This window comes from Anser cygnoides, chromosome 4 (assembly GCF_040182565.1).
Source record: "Anser cygnoides isolate HZ-2024a breed goose chromosome 4, Taihu_goose_T2T_genome, whole genome shotgun sequence".
NCBI classification, from domain to species: domain Eukaryota; kingdom Metazoa; phylum Chordata; class Aves; order Anseriformes; family Anatidae; genus Anser; species Anser cygnoides.
The window spans coordinates 30,626,586-30,645,704 of record NC_089876.1 but is presented as its reverse complement, the minus strand read 5'-3'; the positions used below and the strand labels follow the sequence as shown (position 1 = coordinate 30,645,704).

General features: G+C 44.7%; 2 protein-coding genes across 13 annotated transcripts in view; both read right to left on the bottom strand.

The window, feature by feature from the left end:
• The window catches only part of EREG (epiregulin), a 45,440-nt gene extending 36,138 nt beyond the window's left edge, over window positions 1–9,302 (bottom strand). For all 6 annotated transcript variants that reach the window (XR_007167274.2, XR_010831384.1, XM_066996592.1 and 3 more), the window contains exon 1: window positions 7,017–9,302. The gene's annotated coding sequence lies outside the window, so the exon portion shown is untranslated. The remainder of the gene's footprint in view (window positions 1–7,016) is intronic.
• Window positions 9,303–9,438: 136 nt separating this feature from the next.
• On the bottom strand, window positions 9,439–18,131 carry EPGN (epithelial mitogen). Of its 7 annotated transcripts, none has more exons than XM_048074486.2 (5): window positions 17,906–18,131; window positions 16,325–16,414; window positions 11,841–11,961; window positions 11,131–11,283; window positions 9,439–10,830 (listed from the first exon to the last, which is right to left on the bottom strand). In XM_048074486.2, the coding sequence occupies exons 2-5, from the start codon at window positions 16,410–16,412 to the stop codon at window positions 10,776–10,778; spliced, it is 417 nt and encodes a 138-aa protein (XP_047930443.1). In that variant the 5' UTR covers window positions 16,413–16,414; window positions 17,906–18,131; the 3' UTR covers window positions 9,439–10,775. The 7 variants fall into 7 exon arrangements, with proteins under 7 accessions (XP_047930443.1, XP_047930445.1, XP_047930444.1 ...); XM_048074488.2 differs by having other exon boundaries at window positions 11,841–11,958; XM_048074487.2 differs by having other exon boundaries at window positions 16,325–16,438; window positions 17,906–18,122.
• Window positions 18,132–19,119: the final 988 nt, after the last annotated feature.

Sequence of the window (19,119 nt, the reverse complement as noted above, 5' to 3'; positions counted from 1 at the left end):
AAGTCAGAGCCTGAGCTTGGCAGCGGCACAAGGTACATCCTGTACATTAAAACCAGAAGTTTTCTATCGTACATTCAGGGTGCATTTGTGACCATTTCACTACTTATTTCCATGTCAACTAGACACTGAGCACAGAAAATGTTATTTGGCATAACAGAAATTGTGTATGTGGCAGCAGAGAGCTAGTGTGCTGGGTGAACAGTTAGCAAATAACAGAAAACAATGCACACTCTTTAAGGGATTCAAACGTTTGATGACAAAGGGAATTTGGCTCATATCTGTGTCATATTTTCTTTTGAAACAGCTACAGCACAGAGAAGAAAAGCTAGAATTCACTTACATTGCAGATAGCGTACACACTGTCCTGAAGTTGTATGGCAGGCACGCAAAGCTGGTAAAAAGAAAACCCTACAGAACCACAGAGGCTAATTCCCACCACTGTCAGGTGTTATTTCACAAGTCACCCCTCAAAGCCAGCCATGCTAATTTTGGTACAATTTCGTCTGCAGAACAGGAGAGGAAGAACTGGCACAAACACAAGAGATGCCCCCAGATTCTCCTATGTTACAGCGACCAGAAGGCTGTTCCGAAGCCTCATGAAGTTGATGGAAAAATGACCAGGATTTCCACAGGCTCTGTCCAAATTGTCCCATATTTAGAAAAATACCCGAGTTTTGTCCCCCACCCAGGGGTTTTTAACCTTCCAATAATATTCAGAGCATGCTTACATACAGAGTTGCTGTTACTGAACAGCATGGTGCCTGCATCTCTCATCCTGCTCGTCTTACATCCCATGGAACTTCCTAGTAATAAAAATATTAAAAAGCAAATTTAAAGAAATTTAAGTAATTGAATGCCCATGGCAATCAAAAGACTAAAAATGCCTAAACACCCAAAGACTCACATGGTGCAAGTAGCCTAATTCCATATCCACTGAAATCAACAGGGGTTTTACTACAGCCTGTGACAGGTCTTGGAGTCAGGCCAGAGCTAATTGGGAAAATCCCAGATCCCTTCTTTATGATTAATTCTCTTAAAAATCCTCGTGTTAAGACATTAAATGGCTGCATTTCACAAATACTTAATGGTTTAAAAAGCAATCAAATTAACCCTCTGCGGAATCATCCTGAATACCTCTTTTAAGACTTTCCAGGCTGTAGTTTGAAAGTGGCACCTGAAATACAAGAGTGCACTGGACCAGTTTACAGCGGGATCCCACACCGGGATGTGTGTCCTCTGCCTAAATGAACTGAGAGGTCAAACCAGTGCAAACTTGCCCGGAATAACAGGAGGGGAAAGCAAGAATGGCAGGCTCCATCTTTCCTCCCAACCCTGCGAAACCTTGCAGAGTTTCTTCTCTTTGGAGCCCAGCCCAGCCCTTGGCATTGCTCAGAACCCGGGCAGAAATGCTCCTTGGCACCTCTGCCCTGCAACCCGTTCGAGGCCTCCATACAGAATAAACTTAGGGGATTTCCTCCTGCATCACAGCACTTGCTGATGGTGGAAAGAGGGGACACCTGCATTGGGAAGGCCAGGAAGCCTGGACCTGAAAGGAACCGTGCTGGAAAAGAAGAAAGGGTTGGAGGGGAATGTCCGAGGCCACACAACCCAGTCCAACTTCCCCTAAACTCCATAAGGTTTTGCTGAGGTCACGGCCATTTCCGTGCAGATCTCGGAGTACACGCGTGTGTGTCTATGTAAGGTCATGCCCTTCGCCTGCGTCACTCCCCATTCTTATTTGGAACTATCAGGAAGAAACTCCTGGTGTTTCTTGGCTCCTGCACACATTTTTCATGCATAGGGGAGCACCCAGCCCATAGAGAACATTTTTTGCTGCTGTAATCTTGATGGGAAAAGCAGTTAGCGATGGAGGAACGCATTCGGATGGCTGAGATGTGCCTGAGGGAGAAGACCTTACAAACATATTTGCACTTGAGAAGCAATGAACGTGCCACCAAAAAAGTCAAGAGAAGTATTAACGAGGCGAGGGGAAAGGGCAAGAGAATTTCCAGTCTTTCAGCTCCTCAGGAGCCGTGCTGCATTTGTGTGCTGGTTCATTCTGGTAAACCAGGACAGTCTGAGCCGGTGCTGCTCCGAGAGCAGCAGGCAGATCTGTAACATCACTTTTACCTGGAAAAGGAGGAAAGACTGTGCTTTAACCCCCAGCTGCTGGACACATACCAGTCATCATGCAAATGACAGCCAGTTATGAGAGGGCACAGTGAGCTTCCAGGCACTGGTGTAACAGGACTAACGTTCTGGACGGCTTTGATCAACAAAATCACTGTCTTGGTTCAGTCAGATTGTCTAATCACCAATCCATATGCAACTACAAAACCCAGCTCAACTGCTGGGATCTGCATTCATTTAACAGGGGCTGCATGTCCAGAAGGGATAATTCAGAGCTGCTCTTTTCAGCAATATAAGCCAAGCTGTGCAAGTTCACCATTGTGTAGGGGCTATGACAAGCTGCTCAGCTGTAGTCCTAAGTGGGAAACCAGAACACAGCTGAACCAGAAGCCCCTGCAGTGAGACAGGCATCTCCTGCACCCTTCCACGGGTCTTAATGCTCTAAGTGCAACTGGTCAGCTCTAACCAGTGGTAGTTCTAGGTCTCGAACTTCGTTTTGCCTTGAAATGCTCAATCCTGTTTCTTCTGACTTGTTTTACAGGATCAGGTTGGAAATTACAAGCCTCACGGGTTCATGAGCCTTTTGCCAGGCTCAACTTGCCTTTGTCTTCAAGTTCATGCTCACCTTCAAGTTCACAGTTCTGCCCCTTGCCACCAAGGCAGCAAGAGAAATTTGCATGAATTCCTACTTGATTGTTTTCACAGCCACCACTCTACCTGCTACAGCCCTCAGGTATCACAGCACTTGCTCCCATGCGGACCCAGGTCTGATCTTGGATTAAACAGAAGGACTAGGCCCTGTAGCATGGCAATCAGTCAGTCTTCTAGGAACTCTGCATCCACTTATTTTCCTTGCTGGAAAATAACATAGCATAACCACCACCCTTACCAGCAGCTCTCCTGCTATGCCTACACGTATGGTAAATCCCAGCTTGCCAAGTGTCTGTGCTTGGCACGAAGACAGAAAAGGCTGCTGGAGCCCAAGTTCTGTGCCAGAGCTGCCAAGACCCAATGTCTAAGATGCTAAAAGTTGCCAAAAAGCACAAGTACAGATGAGGCCACCTGAGGGGCCCTTCCTCATGTTTTGCTGTCTCAGCAACATCCCTCCAATAAATAGGCATAAGCATGTGCCACTGTAGTCTTGAAGAGAGGGAAAAGACACAAACTCTTAGGTCAAAATCTGCGTGTTCTGGCCATGTGGCATGGTCCCATAAAATCACGGTCCCCACACTGTCCCCTGCCTGCCACTGCCTCGTCTCAGCCTGCCTCACCCCCCTGCGGGGTGGCTGCTGGGCTGCCTGGCTCGCAGGGCAGGGATGCCCTGAAAGCTCCTGGGTCCTCCCTGTTACGTAAAGCTGTCGCAGTTACCTGCTAGGCCTACCGGTTGCCCTGCAACCTTCCAAATCCCAAGGAGTATCTATTAGACAGCTTCCTGGAACAGCGCTCCTATTCACATCTGCCGCCGGGGCTCCGTCAAACGGCCAGCAGAAGTCAATAAAATGCAGCTCATCATGGGATTTGCCATAACAATGGGACACAAACAGACTTAGTCTTACGTACAGAAATGATGTCAAACAAATTAGCTTTGCTCGGGTTAGTCAGATGCTCTTGCAAAGCACGGCCCTATCTTCCTGTGTCTCAACCCTGGCTATGCTATTTCACAGCAGGAGCTACCAGGAGGCATCTTTGTGCTGCAGTCCTGCACAGAAAAGACAGAGGAAGAGTTCTTGGATTTTTCTTCGCCTGCCACAGCAAAAACAATAACAGAACAACACTATAAAATAATTCAAAGTAGCAAAGAGCAGAGCGTATGTCATAAAGTGACAGTGACAAGCTGTACCACTCCCAGCCCCAGGTCACATCGTGGCTCCTTGCCTTGGGAAGCTGAAGGCAGAAGAATTTGCAAACAGCAGCAGCTACTCTAGAAACAGTGCTCCCAGGAGGTCTGTAGCCCCTGCACAGCACGTGGGGTGCACTCAGCACCGGGCTCCTGCATGTGCTGTGCCTGGGAAGCCTTCCCACAGCAGCCTCAGCCTGGCTCCCCATCCTCAGTCTCTCCTTGGCCAATGGCAAAGTCACCACACGGTATTTTGGGTCAGTCATGACCAGGAAACACAGCTGCATTTGAATTTCTAGTACTCAAAGAACCACCAGCTGTACTTCTGCCTGTTAAAGGACAAAGTAGTGTTTAAATAAGTGTCAAAATGGAATTGCTATTAGGCAACTTGTTTGCAAACCTGCACCAGATAAACTCAACATGAGGATTTCTTTAAAATTTTGTGTTTAAGTGAGTCACTGTTAGATACAGAACCCAAATGTGGCATCTGGATACCTCTGACTTCTGAGTTGCAAAACTGATCCCAGAGCTACCTGCCAATGTCGCAGGAGTCCTGATTGCCAAAATGGGGAAAAAAATTGGATGGACATCTCCCAAAAGGTGGCTTGGCAAGACATGCCTCAAGTCCCACGTTCAGCTCATCTTGAACTGTTACAGAAGACAAGCATTTAAAACTGTGTTTACCCTAGCTTGTGAATTTCTTATATTTTTAAGATTAAGATTTTAATTTGTCCAACTCCATCAAACTAAGAATCAATTGGACCAGCTACACAACAGCCTCAGTGTGGTTATGTGAACTGTTACTTCTACAGGGATGTAACAGCAGGACACAGACCATAACCGATCTTTAAGAATGAGCTATATGGAAAAATCCCATGACAGGGAGCATTATATTTGTATTTTTCTGTGCCACTTACTGCCTACATTGTGACTTTCTCTTCTATATGAACATTTATCAAATTGAAGCCCCAGCAAGGAAGAAAAAAAGATTTAGACTTGAGACCATGAAAACATGATCATAGGTGCTACAGATTTCTATCCTTTATTAACAAGATGCCTCCTGAACGGCTACCCTGCCTCGGGGGTCTCTTCCAGGGTATCTTGCCAGGCCTCATACCTCTGCTCTTTCTTAATAAAGGCAAAATATTGGGCTGCAAATGGGAGAAAAAGCCATTACCTAGGTTGTGTAAGGGCAGGCCAAAGGCCCAGGGTCTACATACCCATCTTGTTTTCTGGGACTTAGATCAAGTGACTTGGCTTCCCTATGCCTCTGTTTCCTCTCATTTCATGGGTCCTCCTCCAGAGGAGGCATTCACATCTTCTTGCTGCATTACCCAACTTCACCTCTCACTTAGGGGTCCACCTGCCTACATGGGTGCTGGGCACAGGAACTGAGTCCAGGCCTGCTCTCAATCCAGAAGTTCCAGCTTTGAACTCCAGCAGCCAAGAGCGAGGGTGCTCTTTCCACATGCACAGCAACTAGCAAAAGGGACTTGTACTCCGAACAAGACCACAATTAACATTTTCCTCTTCTGCACAAACCAGTGGCAGAAGCTGTGCTGTGATACCTCCTTCAGCTCACTGAGAGCTGCTTCTTAGAGCCTGCTCTTACTCACACTCACTTCAGCGAGAGTAGGAGCAGCCCAGAGCCTAGTCATAGTCCAAGATTTTATTGCTGTCATGATAATTAATGACTACTTACACTGAGCTTTTAATGAGTAGCTGCACTTTTCTGTTTGTTTGTTAACTGGGTCGTAAAGGCATCCCGAGTGATTTCCTGGATTTATAGTACAATAGGGACCTCTACAGGTGCTTCCCTCTTCAGAGCCAAGCAAAGGACGTGACGTGCACGAGCAGCCACACGTCACTGCAGATGCCATCAGAGCTCTACAAACGCAGTGACCAAAGCACTGAGCTGTGCAGACAGCACTTTCAGTCCCTCAGTCGTCAGGCCAATTTGCTCACTCATGCCTTTGAGCCACCCAACACCTTCAAATGTAAACAATAACCAGTACATTCCCCCCTCCTAATTTGTCACGTTCACTTTTCTAAAGGCTGCCCTGAAATTGTTCTGTTCCTGGCCAGGAGCTCCTGAAATGAGCAGGACTTCCACAAACCCTACACACAATGGGTTGGAGCTAACTGCATACAACCTTCTGATGATTTACTTGCACATGTGAATTGCCTTTTTTTTCCCCTCCCAAATACTGGTTTGTTGTCATACTTCTCAAACAAAAACCTTGTCCTCATGTCATACACCACCCAGAGCTCAAATGAATATTCAAGAAGAAACTCTTGTTCTTGCCTTCAAACTTTCATCTTACCTAGAATTCCCTTCTTTTCTCTCTCTGAAAACTACTAGTGCATTATCCATCTATGTGATAACCATTTCTTAAGAGCACTGAAAGGAGCAAAAACATGGTCTATCGGCTACAGCACTACAAGAGGCTCTGGATTCTGGATTCACTGCCCCAATGCCTCTCACTCACGTGAATTTAGTCCCTCCTCATCTCAGCTGTCCACAGCACATCATCCCCAGCACACTGATCTGCTTCACGTGGATGCTGTGAAGTCAAATCAATTAAGTACTGCAAGCTTCAGAGGTCACTCGAACTGTTCTTAACATAATTATTAAATTCATTATTTTGCCAAATTGGCCTTCTCTTTGAGGGATGTTTTTCCAACCACAGCATATTACATGGACCAGAAATGAAATAAAACAGAACTAGTGTTAAGAACTAAAAAGTTAGGAAGTTATGCTCAGTCATATGTTTGTTTTTGCCTGAAATAGAGAACTGCTAGCAAGTAACCCATTTCACCTCTAGTTCCTAGGACATAACCCAGTATTAATGGCTCAAACGACACCCAAGATAGCCTTTTGCCAGCCATATGGACACAAATCTTTTTTTATTCTTTTACTACACACTAGAAGAAGCTGTCTTTCCATAGTACGTGAGAAGGATCAGACACACTGCTGTGTTATCATCCAAACCCTACTCTCAGTTATCAACAATAAGAGAAAACCTTCTCTGAGGGAAAACTCTCCTACCTGCCTGCCTGCCACCACATCTCTCAGACCTCCTCCGGGAGCCTTTGGCACCGCCTGCCGCTGCTGACTGGCTATCGGACGAGTTGGGCCAGTGGCCTGGCTGCTCGCATGCCCCCTGCTCAGGTTGCTGATGCACTCCTGTGTGATCTTGGGCACTGCTGGGAAACAACAGCACACCTCGTCAGGAAGGTGGGACAGTTTTCAGTGCCCACAGGGACACTTTGTGCACTGACTGTCAGCCAACAATATGCTTCCTTCCCAGATTAAAAGTAGTGTTTTGTCAGGACACTTATCTTTTCCACAGGCTTGCATCCCATCATTTTAAATGGACCTTGTTGCCATCAGGTACACTGCAGACTACCCAGGTATTTCAGAAGAAAACAGGTGTCAGATTCTGGGGAGGCGCTCAAGTACCAGCCAAGCATTAGTGACAAAGTGCACCCAGATGTTGAGAGCAGATTGCTGCGAAGCACAGAGAGGGTTTGGTGGCTTATGGACAGCTAGGCTCAAGTGATGCACTGCAAGGCATCGTGATGTGGTTCCAGCAGCCAGGATCACATGCAAAGCAATGCTCTGTCCTTTGCAAAGGCAGGTCCCAGTCCTTAGCATCTCTCTCTCCTCTCTGCTGAGCCGGTGCCCCCACTAAGCCTGACGCAGGGGTGCCCAGAAGCCACGCAAACATAGGGTCTCCTCCCAAAATGGCAGCATTTTTGGCACGTGCAGCTAATAGGAAAGAGAAGCTTACAGCTCTGTTAATTATGCCATTACAGAAAGAGTCTGAGCCTGATAAATGAGACAGGAAAGACGATCCCGATCCTCTGACGGGCCAGTTCTGCAGGAAATTCAGCACTGTAAGCAGCAACAGACAATACTAGCCTAGTAGCACCTGTCACTTATCAAGGCAGGGCTCGGCACAGCTGACTCCACGAAGCAATCTGAGGCAGCACAGACTTCCTCAGCAGGGTCACTGCATCAAACAGCTGAGTGATTCATTCCTGCAGTGATGCCTCAAACACAGCTTGGGCCTGATGAAATCCCTTAGAACTGCAATGACAAGGCTCTTCTCCCACACAGGCTACAGCCCGTAAACACTGTGCAGGCTGACAGAGAGAACAGTCATCTGTGTTGGTGCCACCAAGCTGGGATGTTTGAGAAGCTGGCAGCCTGCTCCCACATCATGCTTTGGCACAAAGGACGTAGAGCACCCAAGTGGTGAGGAACCCACGTCTGGAAGCCTCAATACCAATTGGAAAAAAGTAATTAGAAAAATAAAGCAAAGACCTCCTTTTTCTTCCTTCTTCCATCTGTCTTTCCATTTTACTCTCCCTGCACTTAGACCAAGTTTTATTTTGCATGTCATGGACTCATCTGCTATTTCACTCTTGAGCTTTTCTTCCATTAGCACAAAACGCCTGCAAACTTTCACAGGCAGCCCTCACAGAGCTGCCTTGGTCCTGAAAGCAAACTAGAAAAAGTTTCCTGCCAAACTGGGGCCTTGAAATAACCTTCCTTTCCAGCTGGCATCCATGTTTTAGCTAAACATAAAAAAAAATCAGTGTGCATTTCTCTAGGTACAGAGTATCTCTGTAATGAATAAATACTTTTCAAGAAGCACTTTGATGTCCTGCAGTGTACCCATTTGGCCACCAGATAGTGAAGAACATCAGTGAGTGGATGCACAAACGGTTAAAACACAAACACAAATCCATCTCTCTGTTGACAGCTCTTTAGGACAAAAGAAATTCCAGTTGTTCAAACTCCTGCCTTGAGAACTCCTCAAACAGCTGCATATACGCACTGAAAAAGTTGTGTTACTGTGAATGGCTGCTCCAGGATAGACTTCTTGATGCAAAAAGATTGTTTCTCTACAAGTGAATGCAACACTTGCAATGTGTGTGTGGGAAGAGACACTGGAAAAGATTAATTTGCATGACAAATGCTTTGCAGTTTTTCCTCTTTTTGGCCTGTCCAGCGATTAAAATTTTCTCAGAGATACAAGGAAGATCCTTAACTTGTGTTTTCCTGAAGATATGCAGTTTTTAATAGGTACTTCAGTTCAGCCTCTGTACAGTGTGTGTGTGCAAGGGGTGAGGGGTGTTTTTTGCATGCCTATGTGCATTTGCACAGGTATTAACATCTAATTGCTCTCTCACTACATACAGGTGACACAGAAAACATTCGGGCAACAACTGAAAGCAGACTTCAAAATCATGTCCAATCAGGGTGATGTGCTGTGGGTTTTTTTTTTTTTGTTTGCCTTTTTTTTTTTGTATGAAATCAAGAGCTGAGATGATTCAGTTACTGACCAGGATCCCCCCAGGTGAGAAGCCCACTGAACTTCTGAACACTCAAGTGCTCAAGCATGCATCTACCTCCTCAAAATCCAGCCTTCTGTACACACTTCAGCATTACCATTGCAGTCTCACAAATACACAGCTTATTATTATTATTTTTTAAACAAAAAACAAATGACATCCATCCTTTGGTAAAAATGAACTTGCATAACAAAGAAATTGAACCTCTCAGCAATGCACAGCAATTTAGGAGCCTGCATTATTCCACAAAAATCCCAAAGATTGTTGAGGTACCTAACTTCGTTTTCCTTGTAGATGACTAAGCACAGCAGATTTGTCTACAATGTGCAACAGCTGAAATGAAAAATCTCTGGGAGCCATCTCCAGTCTCATCAGCATTGGCAAATTCTCCAAATGTCAGTGAGAAGTCAGAGTTAGTGCCACCATCCTTACAACCAACTTAGTCCCTTCTCCTTGAACAAAATCCTCTGGCCTTCGCATTTCTTTGTAGGAAAGATGAAGAAAAACAAGCACCTGGTAATAATCTGTCTGGCCAGGATGAAACAAAATCCCTGTGGCCATTTCTTTCTTATCTGAGTGGTCACATTGTGCACAGGATGTGCACAAGGAGTAAAATGAACATGCTTCCTTGGCAAAGCTATGCTAAGTTGCATAACAAAATTCCAGATTCTGTAGCAGCTGGAGTCTTGCTCTGAAATCACCACGCAGGAAGGCGATGTTTTGCCTTAAGTTTCAGCAATGTGATGAGCTGTTATACGATGTTTGGGAAGACTTATGTTCTTTGTCATGAGCACACTCCACAATCCATTTCAAGAAGGATGTTGAATTCCTTCTGTCGTCAAAAATGTTAAGAACTTGCTCTGTCCAAAGGTGTCATAGTCTAATTTTCCAGAAATTGCATACCTGTTATTCCAGATTTTACTGAGTCTCTGAGAACAATGCATTTTCCTCAGTCCAAAGCACTTGATGATTTTGTCCCATACGGCAATAGAAGCAGAATCCAGATGGCTTCTCATCAGCACATGATGTTCAGAATACAATTCCATTGTGAAACAGGTTGTTTCAGGGAAGACGCAAAAAAAGACAGGAAAGATCAGAGCAGAACACTCTACTAGGGCTTGAAATGACCGAAAACTAGATAGAACGACTCAGTCCTCCCCTTGACAAATACGAACCGCAGGAGAGCACTGAGAAGGCTGCAAGTATCCCTTGCTGTTCTGACCTGCTCATCTAGCAGCCTTTACTAGAAATATCAAGTCTTTCTTCATAAGTGAACGGACCCCATCAGTTCTGCAGCAGTTCCGTTTACACACTCGCTCCGTCACTCCCTTCATTTCACCTCATCAGCGAGGCTGGGGTACCTGCTAGATGGCGTGGGGTGGCCCTCCAAACAGAACCGCCTCTCGCTTACAGGCAGATTGCTAAGTGTCCCAGTGCCACGTCTTCACAACGCCGTCTCTCCTGTGCAGACTTTGTAGGGTGATTTCAATTTCCTGCATCTAAAATGGAAAACATTGTGTTATTTTAATCAGACACACGTAAAATCCCTGTAGTCTGAACAGAACTAGATCTAATTGCTTGATTCATTTAAGTAGCCCCAACAAAACCCACTTTTAGCAAAGCTGCACCATTTTATACAACTGGCAGATCAGAAAGCAGAAATATTGAGCGTCAACTCCTTTAAGATCACACAACAAATGCAAGAACATGCTCCCAATGCCCTTGTAAAAACTCTGCACAGCTTTCCCCCCCACTGTAATTCAGTTGAACAGAATGAGAAGGTTACATGTCTCCCGTACCTCTTTCGTACGTAGCAGTAGATGATGGCAAGTATCCCACTTGTCAGTATCCCTACACCAATTCCCACAGCAATGTAGCGCTCGTAAGAATTATGTGCATAGGAATTTAGTGTTAAATGTTCACACCTCTCTCCATTATAACCTGCAAGGCACCTACAAATTAAATATACACCGTGTAAAAATTACTCAGAATATCTTAGACTTTGTACTTCAGAAATATGTTAGTTTTGAGTAGTTTTAAACAATTTAGAACAAGTCTAAACTAGGATGGACTGAATCTGGGACTCAGTCAGAACCTCTTCAACAAGACTACCAGTTGTCCCAGTCTATCTAGGGTATGTAAGCAGCTGTACAGTAATGGAGTTGGAGCTGACATCCTAAAATATCTTGTCCCCTTTGTTGCGCCTGCTGTGAACATTTTTTAACTCTAGCGCTAGTTCTGATCTGAGATGCCACTGAGGCTGTGGATCTAGAGAGTTGTTAATTCTCCCTCTTTCTTCCTTAGTATTATAACAGCACAGAATTATTGCCTTGTCATCAGTCCTGAGCCAGCATAGCATCCAAGACTGCGCCAAGCTTTAAGCCTGCAGATACTTCGATGCCACTTGAAAGTTGTGCTCTGCTGAAAATTGGTTACAACAATAAAGCATAGCAGAAAAAGAAACAAGGCTAATTCTATAAGAAGAGTACTTATAAACAGTTTTATTTACTTGCATATGGGTTTCCTCAGTTCACTGTGGAAAGCGCAGAGTCCATTAATGCAGTAGCTGTGGTGTTCTTCCAGACAGGTCTGCATAAGCTTCAAGAGCCTCGGCTGCTCTGTGTACTCTACTGTCAAAAGCGGAAAAAGCCACGTTATGTTTGGAAAAAAAATATAAATCGAATAATTCAAAAATATTTTCACAGCTCAAGAGGAACAGACAGCTCCTGCAGAAAGACACCTAATATACAAATTCACTGAGATAGGTCTCTTGACAAACGCTGCTAATCAGAACAAGCTTCTAAGATACATCAGCTTGACTTTGGAAGAAGAACAAACTGCAAGTAAATTACTTCCTCTTGAGGAGTGTGTAGAAAAATGATGATGGAATATTCGCTCAGGGGGCTACGGATACAATGAGAGCACTGAATTATTCTTAATATGCTTCCCAGTCTGAATTCAAATGATGAATTCTTTTTTCCTTTTCCTCCAATCACAAGACAAATTACTGCACTCCTGTCTGTCAGTGCTGCAGCTACAATTAAGCAAGGAATGGTGGGATTGCTCCCTCCATCTGTTCTCCACAGTCTCCTGTTAGCAGAGTGTCCAGTTATGGTTTTAAGCAACCCACATTCCCCAGACAGCCTTCCCATGCAAAAAGCAAGCGAGGCCCACAACTATTTATTTTTTAAACTTGATCAAAATCATCTACATCCAGGTCAGTATGCTTGCTACTGCTCCGAAAGCACAGAAAACGATTACCTTATATCTGAAACATGAACGGGAACAAAAGAATATTCAAAGCTGTTCTTTGGGGTCTTAGACTAGTGTTATCTACTGGTAGAGCAGAGCCCGAGCCCAGGAGCGAGGCAACCCTCTGCGTGGAAGAAGCACAGATGCCAGCATCAATCTGTCACAAGAAAAGGGCTGTAGCAAACAGAAAGAAGGCTCAAAGCGAGTATCAGTTTGAACTGGTCTCTCGACCCAATTTACAGCAGTCTCTGGTGGGGTGTGATGTCCAGTGTGTTACTATTTGAGGGGACAGTTCTAAGATGACTGAAGATGATTTCCTCACTGAGCCTACGTCAACACCAGCTTTCCATTAGGACCACAAGAAACATAACATCAGGTGGGAAGGTGACAAGGTGACCAGGTCTGCTCAGTGACTAAACAACGGCGCAGCAAGCAGAAAGTCTCCTTTCTGACTAAGTGCTGAATCAAGGTTTAGAAAGATTATACTGACGAAACAATTATCAGATTCAGGACTAACACCACCAATTCCCCCCATTTTCTGAGGCAAGTTCAGTCTGAGTCGTTTCATAGCAGGAACGCACTCATGCACTCAGATTGAACAGCACTGCTTTGAAAATAGTGCCCCCTAACATCTTACAGAGAAATCAGACTTCCAGCTTACGGAGAGGTTTCTAGAGAACAAGGAATAATTCAAGTCTTCTCGAAAAAGAGCAGAGGGATTTCTTCTTTCTCAGGCAAAGCTACGGAGGAGGAGAAAAAGCATGTCTTCATTTATTTATATTCATAATTGTTTGGGCTGAGAAAACAGCATGTTTCCAGCACATTTCCTAGTCTTGTAAAAAATAAAACAAAGACTCACAAGTGCCTCTCGATGATTTGTGGAGAAAGAAGTCCTGAAGCTAGAAATACAAGGCTAGAAGATGTATACCAGATGCATATTTTTGGCCTAGTAATCCAGTGACAGACAATACACGTGCACTGAGAGAGATGCCCAAGCTCAGGCCCTGTCTGTACGGCACACTGCAGCGCAGCACAGAGGGCCTGAAACAACTCCCAGGTCAGACCTGCATGCAGCAACACTCAGTGGTGAGCTTTACGCTACCACTGCTAGGTTGCCAAAGCATCCCTTCTCTATTTACACCACCTTTGCCGAGAGATGGCAGCCTTCCATCCAGCGACTTCTGGAAGAAAGCTTGCTTAGTGCACACAGGCACTTCCCTGAGTACCAAAGTTAGCATTGTAATTAGAAACTAAGGTCAGCCTTGTACAGAAGCCTGCCTGGAAAGTGCTCAAGACAAACATCTTGTAACACAGGCCACAAACGAGCGAGCCTGCCCTCCCTCACTTCAGGAGCGAGAGCTTTGTCCAGTGTGGGTTGCAAGATCCCATCTAAAGTGTATGCACGCAGATCCCAAGTGCTAATTATTCTGACGTTGCAAAAGTACAAATGATTACAAGAATGATGAGTCTCGAAAACAAAAAGAAAGATTTTCTAACCCATCCCAGAGCATTATGCTAATTCATATCATATTATCCACCTAGATACTAAACAAGCTGTTGAACAAACACATCCATGTGCCCTTTCAAGTCACGTGAGGAAAGAAAAGCATGCTGTGTAAGCACCCAACAGCTGCCTACAACTGAGTCATTCCAACAGATACACTTGGCAAGATCTGACATGAAATCAAAAACTACAGGAACCTGGAAGCCCAGGCATGCCAAAACTGACAGACCGGCTACCAAAAGAGTGAGCCATTAAGACCACGACAGCTCAGCCTTAAGGTATGGTGTGCCAGGGAGGAACGGGAGCGTCAGGAAGGGGAGGGAAGGGGTCAGCCCCAGGTTCAGGACCTCCCTTGAAGTCACAGAGGAAGCGGCTTGTGGCAATGAAGGGGTCTCGTTTTTCCCCAGTAAAACCAAGCCCATCCCAAATTCTGGCTGCAGATTTCACTAAAAGGTTTCATTTTGGTTGAAAGAGCATCTTAAGTTGTTCGTCCCTGCTTTGCAAGCTCTCCACGTTTCTTTCCCCAACTGATCACAGAGCCTAATGTTTCCCAGTGCCAGCACTGGTTACACTGGCCTACCTAAGGTATAACAACAGGAAACTGGACGTGGTCTTGTAGATGGGATGAAGATGGAGTTGTTGTTCCTCGCGCAGAAGTTAGGACTGAAGTGCAGCTTGTGGAGAACGACTCAGAGGACGTGCAGTCCCACAGAGAACTGCTATTTCCTCCAGCGATTCTTACCTGGGAATTCAGTTTCTCTGGTGACTCTTCAAGCATTTCTTTCTAATCTTCTTGCCAGAAATGACATTTTCTGATTTATCAAGGGCTGCGTATAAGGTACACCTACATATACCTTTAACTACCTGTGCAAACGTGTGCTTGAAGGGTTATACATTTGTATTATTACCGAGGGAAACACGCTCTCAGCTAACAGCACGGGTACCTAGTTGATTTGCACAACTGCAACTAGCATGGAACAACTGCAGTCATGGTTGTGTTCCTGTAAACACAACTCTTATTTATTAAAATATGACCCATAACTCCTGCTGTTTAGAAATAATACAGAGTATGTATCGAGTCCCAACAAATACGTCTACTTCATTATACTCCTGTTTGCTCTGTATGCAACTCTGGAAGAACTGTGTCAGACACAACCACCAGGCCAGACCACAAGCGCTGGGCTGATAAATCAAACTACTGCAGTCAAAAATCAACACCATCTTGACTGTTACAAGTATGTAGATATGTGTGCAAGTGCATATACATATATATTTTATATATATATATATACATACACACAAAAATAATACAGTCCAACACATACAGCATGTGTACGAATGTGCTTGTGTCTATAAAAGTGTACCACGTTGACAAAACAGACACAAAAAGAGAACAGCAGTTTGACTTGTTATGAGAAAAATAAAAAGCTTATGGATCTACTAAAAAAAGCTTGCAAGACATCCCAAGGTGACTTACAATTAGCAGAAAATGATTTGTATGCATGTTTATGTTCTTTTAAAAGTACAAAGACATTAATAAGTATCACAGTTAAAATCCCTTCCTCCTTTACTGACCTGCCAAAACCTCAGTTCCAGATCGCACAGGTCTCCAAAAGTAATGACATCACTAGCACCTGAAGTAACATCAAGAATGCAGCTTGCAGGATAAACACAGCACTCTGGTCTCAGATGTTGGCAAGTAAATAGCTTGAGTTCACATTTCAGTCAGAAAAGAAAGAGAAGAGAGCGCTAGTGCTCTGAAAAGGGCTGGGGAAGCTGTGATAGCCGAAAGCAAAACTGCAACAAAGAAAAACTACTGAGTAACCATAATGAGAGGCATCACTTTAAGTTACGTTTGCTGCATTCTCACTTCAGCGCATGAAGACTCAGACTGAAGACAGCTAGAAACCAAGCACTAGTTAAAACATAAATGACCAGTAAAGGTGTAGATAAACTATCCCAAATAGCCTCAAAATACCTTTCTCTAATTATAAAAAGGTTTGGATAAATGATTCTTGAGCTGGTCAGCAATGAGCCTACCACAGCTGAGCAACAGCCATTATTTCAGAGAGGATTTCAAGGCTCCATGAATAAAGTAGCTCATCCCACATGTACAATATATTCAAAACCCAACTGCATCTAACTGACAGGAGCATTACAGCAGCTATTAGCATAAAACAAAATAAAACCTATTCAGTGGCAGATTAATAGAGAAAAACAGAATGAAACACAAATACCTTCAGTGTTGTTTTTTGTCCAGTTATTCCACAATTCTGTGCTGAGGGATGAAACAGTAATAGCTGATTCTTCACTCAGTGCCCCCATTGCTGTGTAATGCAAATAGATGCTTACTGTAACAGAAAAACTCAGCGTATCTATTCAAGGTTCATTTCATTCAGAAAGCATTTACCCACTTATTACAAATTCTGATGCAATGCAGAAAAGTAATAACAGCTCATGTAAAATGTTCCTGCCTCAAACCTCCTTTTGTCACGGAATAATTATTACGATTGTGGGGAAAAAAAACCTATCATTTGCAGAAATCCAAAATCCATCTCCATTCGATTATCTATACAACTTATGACAAGACTACCTGCAATATATTACAGACGATATTACACCTACTTAACAAAGTAGCCTCTTTTCCAAGTCTAAATTATTATTTATCTGTTAAAAACTTCGTTGAGGTTCATATTAACTAAAACAATGCTGCTTCACAACGTCTTTGCATGTTTTCCACTCCTACACTGCTTATTTCAGATAGAGTGAGCTCTTGCTCCAGAAAGCCCAGCGTACTATGACATAGAAAAGCCCCCTCCAAACCTACCTTTCAGCAAAATATAAATTAGCATTCCAAATGCCATTGCAAGCAGCTGCTTTAGCACCTTTTCAATTCTTCTTTCCAGGTAGCTCGTTTGCTCTGCTTATCTGTGCTCCCGTGTGTTTTCTCTTGCACTTATATGCCATGAAGCGTCATCTGCTGTTCTCGCCAATCAAAAAAAGGTGCATCTGGCAACAACCTCAGCCCCCGGGGCAACCACACATTTATTTAGGAAACTACTATTATCTAGCATTGGGATCAGGTTTTCTTTTGAAACCCTAGTTTCCTATTACCTGTGGGCATTATTGTGCATGCAAAGATGCAGTTTTCAAGAGACCTGGTATGTGCCAGAGCAGATCAATGAAATACAGCAAAAACAGAAGCGAGCAAAACAAACAAAAAAGATGTATTGTGAACAATGTGCTCTTTCTTTCCCTTAGCAATGCAAGTCTTGTGTTAATTCTAGGCGGATGGTCAACATTCAGCTTGCTGCCCATGGATTTCAGGAAGCGGGGTCCAGCCCCTGCTTTGCCCCGGTCCCTTCCGTGCCCCAGTTCCCTGCTATCCCAACGAGGAACTGCGAGTGCAGCTAGTGCAAGGAGTAGGAAGCGATCAGACACACAGATAATGGCTGATGTTCTCCAGCAGTGACTGCCAGCAATAGGCCTTTGATCACAGGCTCTGGCGAGCCGGAGGGGCATGCTAACCACTTCGCATTCAGCCTACCCTGAGCACAGGCCTCTGAAGCAAGGCAGGGCACCAGCCCCATCGGAGTCTGTGGTTGTGCAGGGTGGCAGGTGGGAGCTGGCAGAGCACAGAGAAAACAAAGGAGAGAGAAAATACTGGCTGAAAGAGGAGGCTGTACTAGGCCATGCCATCATTCCTGCTGCCTCTATCCAGCCACGAGAGCGCATCGCTCCCCTTTCAAGGAAGTGGGTAGCATAATGAGACCAATCATGGTTTTTACATCAAGTATTTGTAGGTCTTTAAGACATACCTGACACACACAGTTCTTGTACTAAGCTGCTCTCCACAGCCCTAAATACTCTCCTTTGTCACAGGCAACTTGGAACAAGTAGGACTGGTCCCTCCGAAGGGTTCTTAGGCAGCCAGACGCACTAGAGGAGATCATCAGAAAGGCCCAGTTCAATAACATAAAATCACTTCAACATCCCCAAAATTCTTGACTCTCACCCCAAGAAAACTGCTAACTTCACCCCAACTTGCAGTTTCTCGACTGTGAGCTCTGAGCAACAAAAAACTTATCACAACTGATTTAAAAAACAAAAACCACACAAAACCTTCTGATAGATGCCCTAATAACTCCGGTCAGCTCAAGTTCTCCCTCTACACCACGCTCTCCTCAGTGATCTATGGGATTAAATCTAACCACTTCATAAGTTCAGGGAAAAACACAAGCTAGTTATGCACATTTTAATTATGCGTTCTCCTGCTCATGGACTGCATTCCAGGAGGCTTTTCCCTTCCTTCGGTATCCTGAATTGCCACATGCCTGCACACTGATCTAGTGCAGCTTGTGCACTCCCCGGATCGACGGGAGTGTGTATGCCTTCCTGGATAACCTTTGCTATCAGTCCCAAGCAGGGGTAAGTCTCACGAGCCTTCCTTTCAACACACATCTACACAATGGGAACTTAATCCGGCTTGAATCCGAGAGGCGGCTTCATCATTAGGCAACAGAGCTGGGCGCGGTAGGCCTGCAAGAAGGGTTCAGCAGATGAGGCCGTGCAGCTGTCCGCCACGGGGTGTTCGTGCTTGGACCAGACCTGACTGGGTCCTGGCACACGAGCGTGCTTTTCAGGCTGGAAACAGGCCGTTCCCTCTGGATGTCACAGCGGAGAGTGCTCTCACAGATGCGTCTGGCAGCTCCCAGAACGGCACACTGCTGAGCAAAACCTCTGTCTTGCTGGCTTTTGTGCAACGTTAACTCACCCGTGAGAGGTGAAAAGAGAAAAAGCTGAAGATGCACAATAAACTGCTTGCAGTATATGAAAGAGGCAGACTCATTCGAGTGACACAAGCAAAATGCCTTAGGTTGTTCTTCTGCCAAAAACGCGGAGTCCATTTTCAGTTAAAGCAAAGAAAACGAACATCAATTCAGGAAAGCAATGTGAACAAACTAAATAATGACTGAACAAGCAGAACGCTAACAACGTTCCACTCTTAATGCACTGAAAAAGAAAAAACAAC

Excerpts from the sequence above, each read along its gene's own strand:
- EPGN (XM_048074482.2), bottom strand. The coding sequence starts at position 16,951 with ATGGCATTTGGAATGCTAATTTATATTTTGCTGAAAG. Across the intron at positions 11,284-11,840 it reads CTGAGGAAACCCATATGCAA|GTGCCTTGCAGGTTATAATG; the intron begins GTAAATAAAACT and ends TTTAATTTGTAG. Across the intron at positions 10,831-11,130 it reads TACTGCTACGTACGAAAGAG|ATGCAGGAAATTGAAATCAC; the intron begins GTACGGGAGACA and ends TTTCCATTTTAG.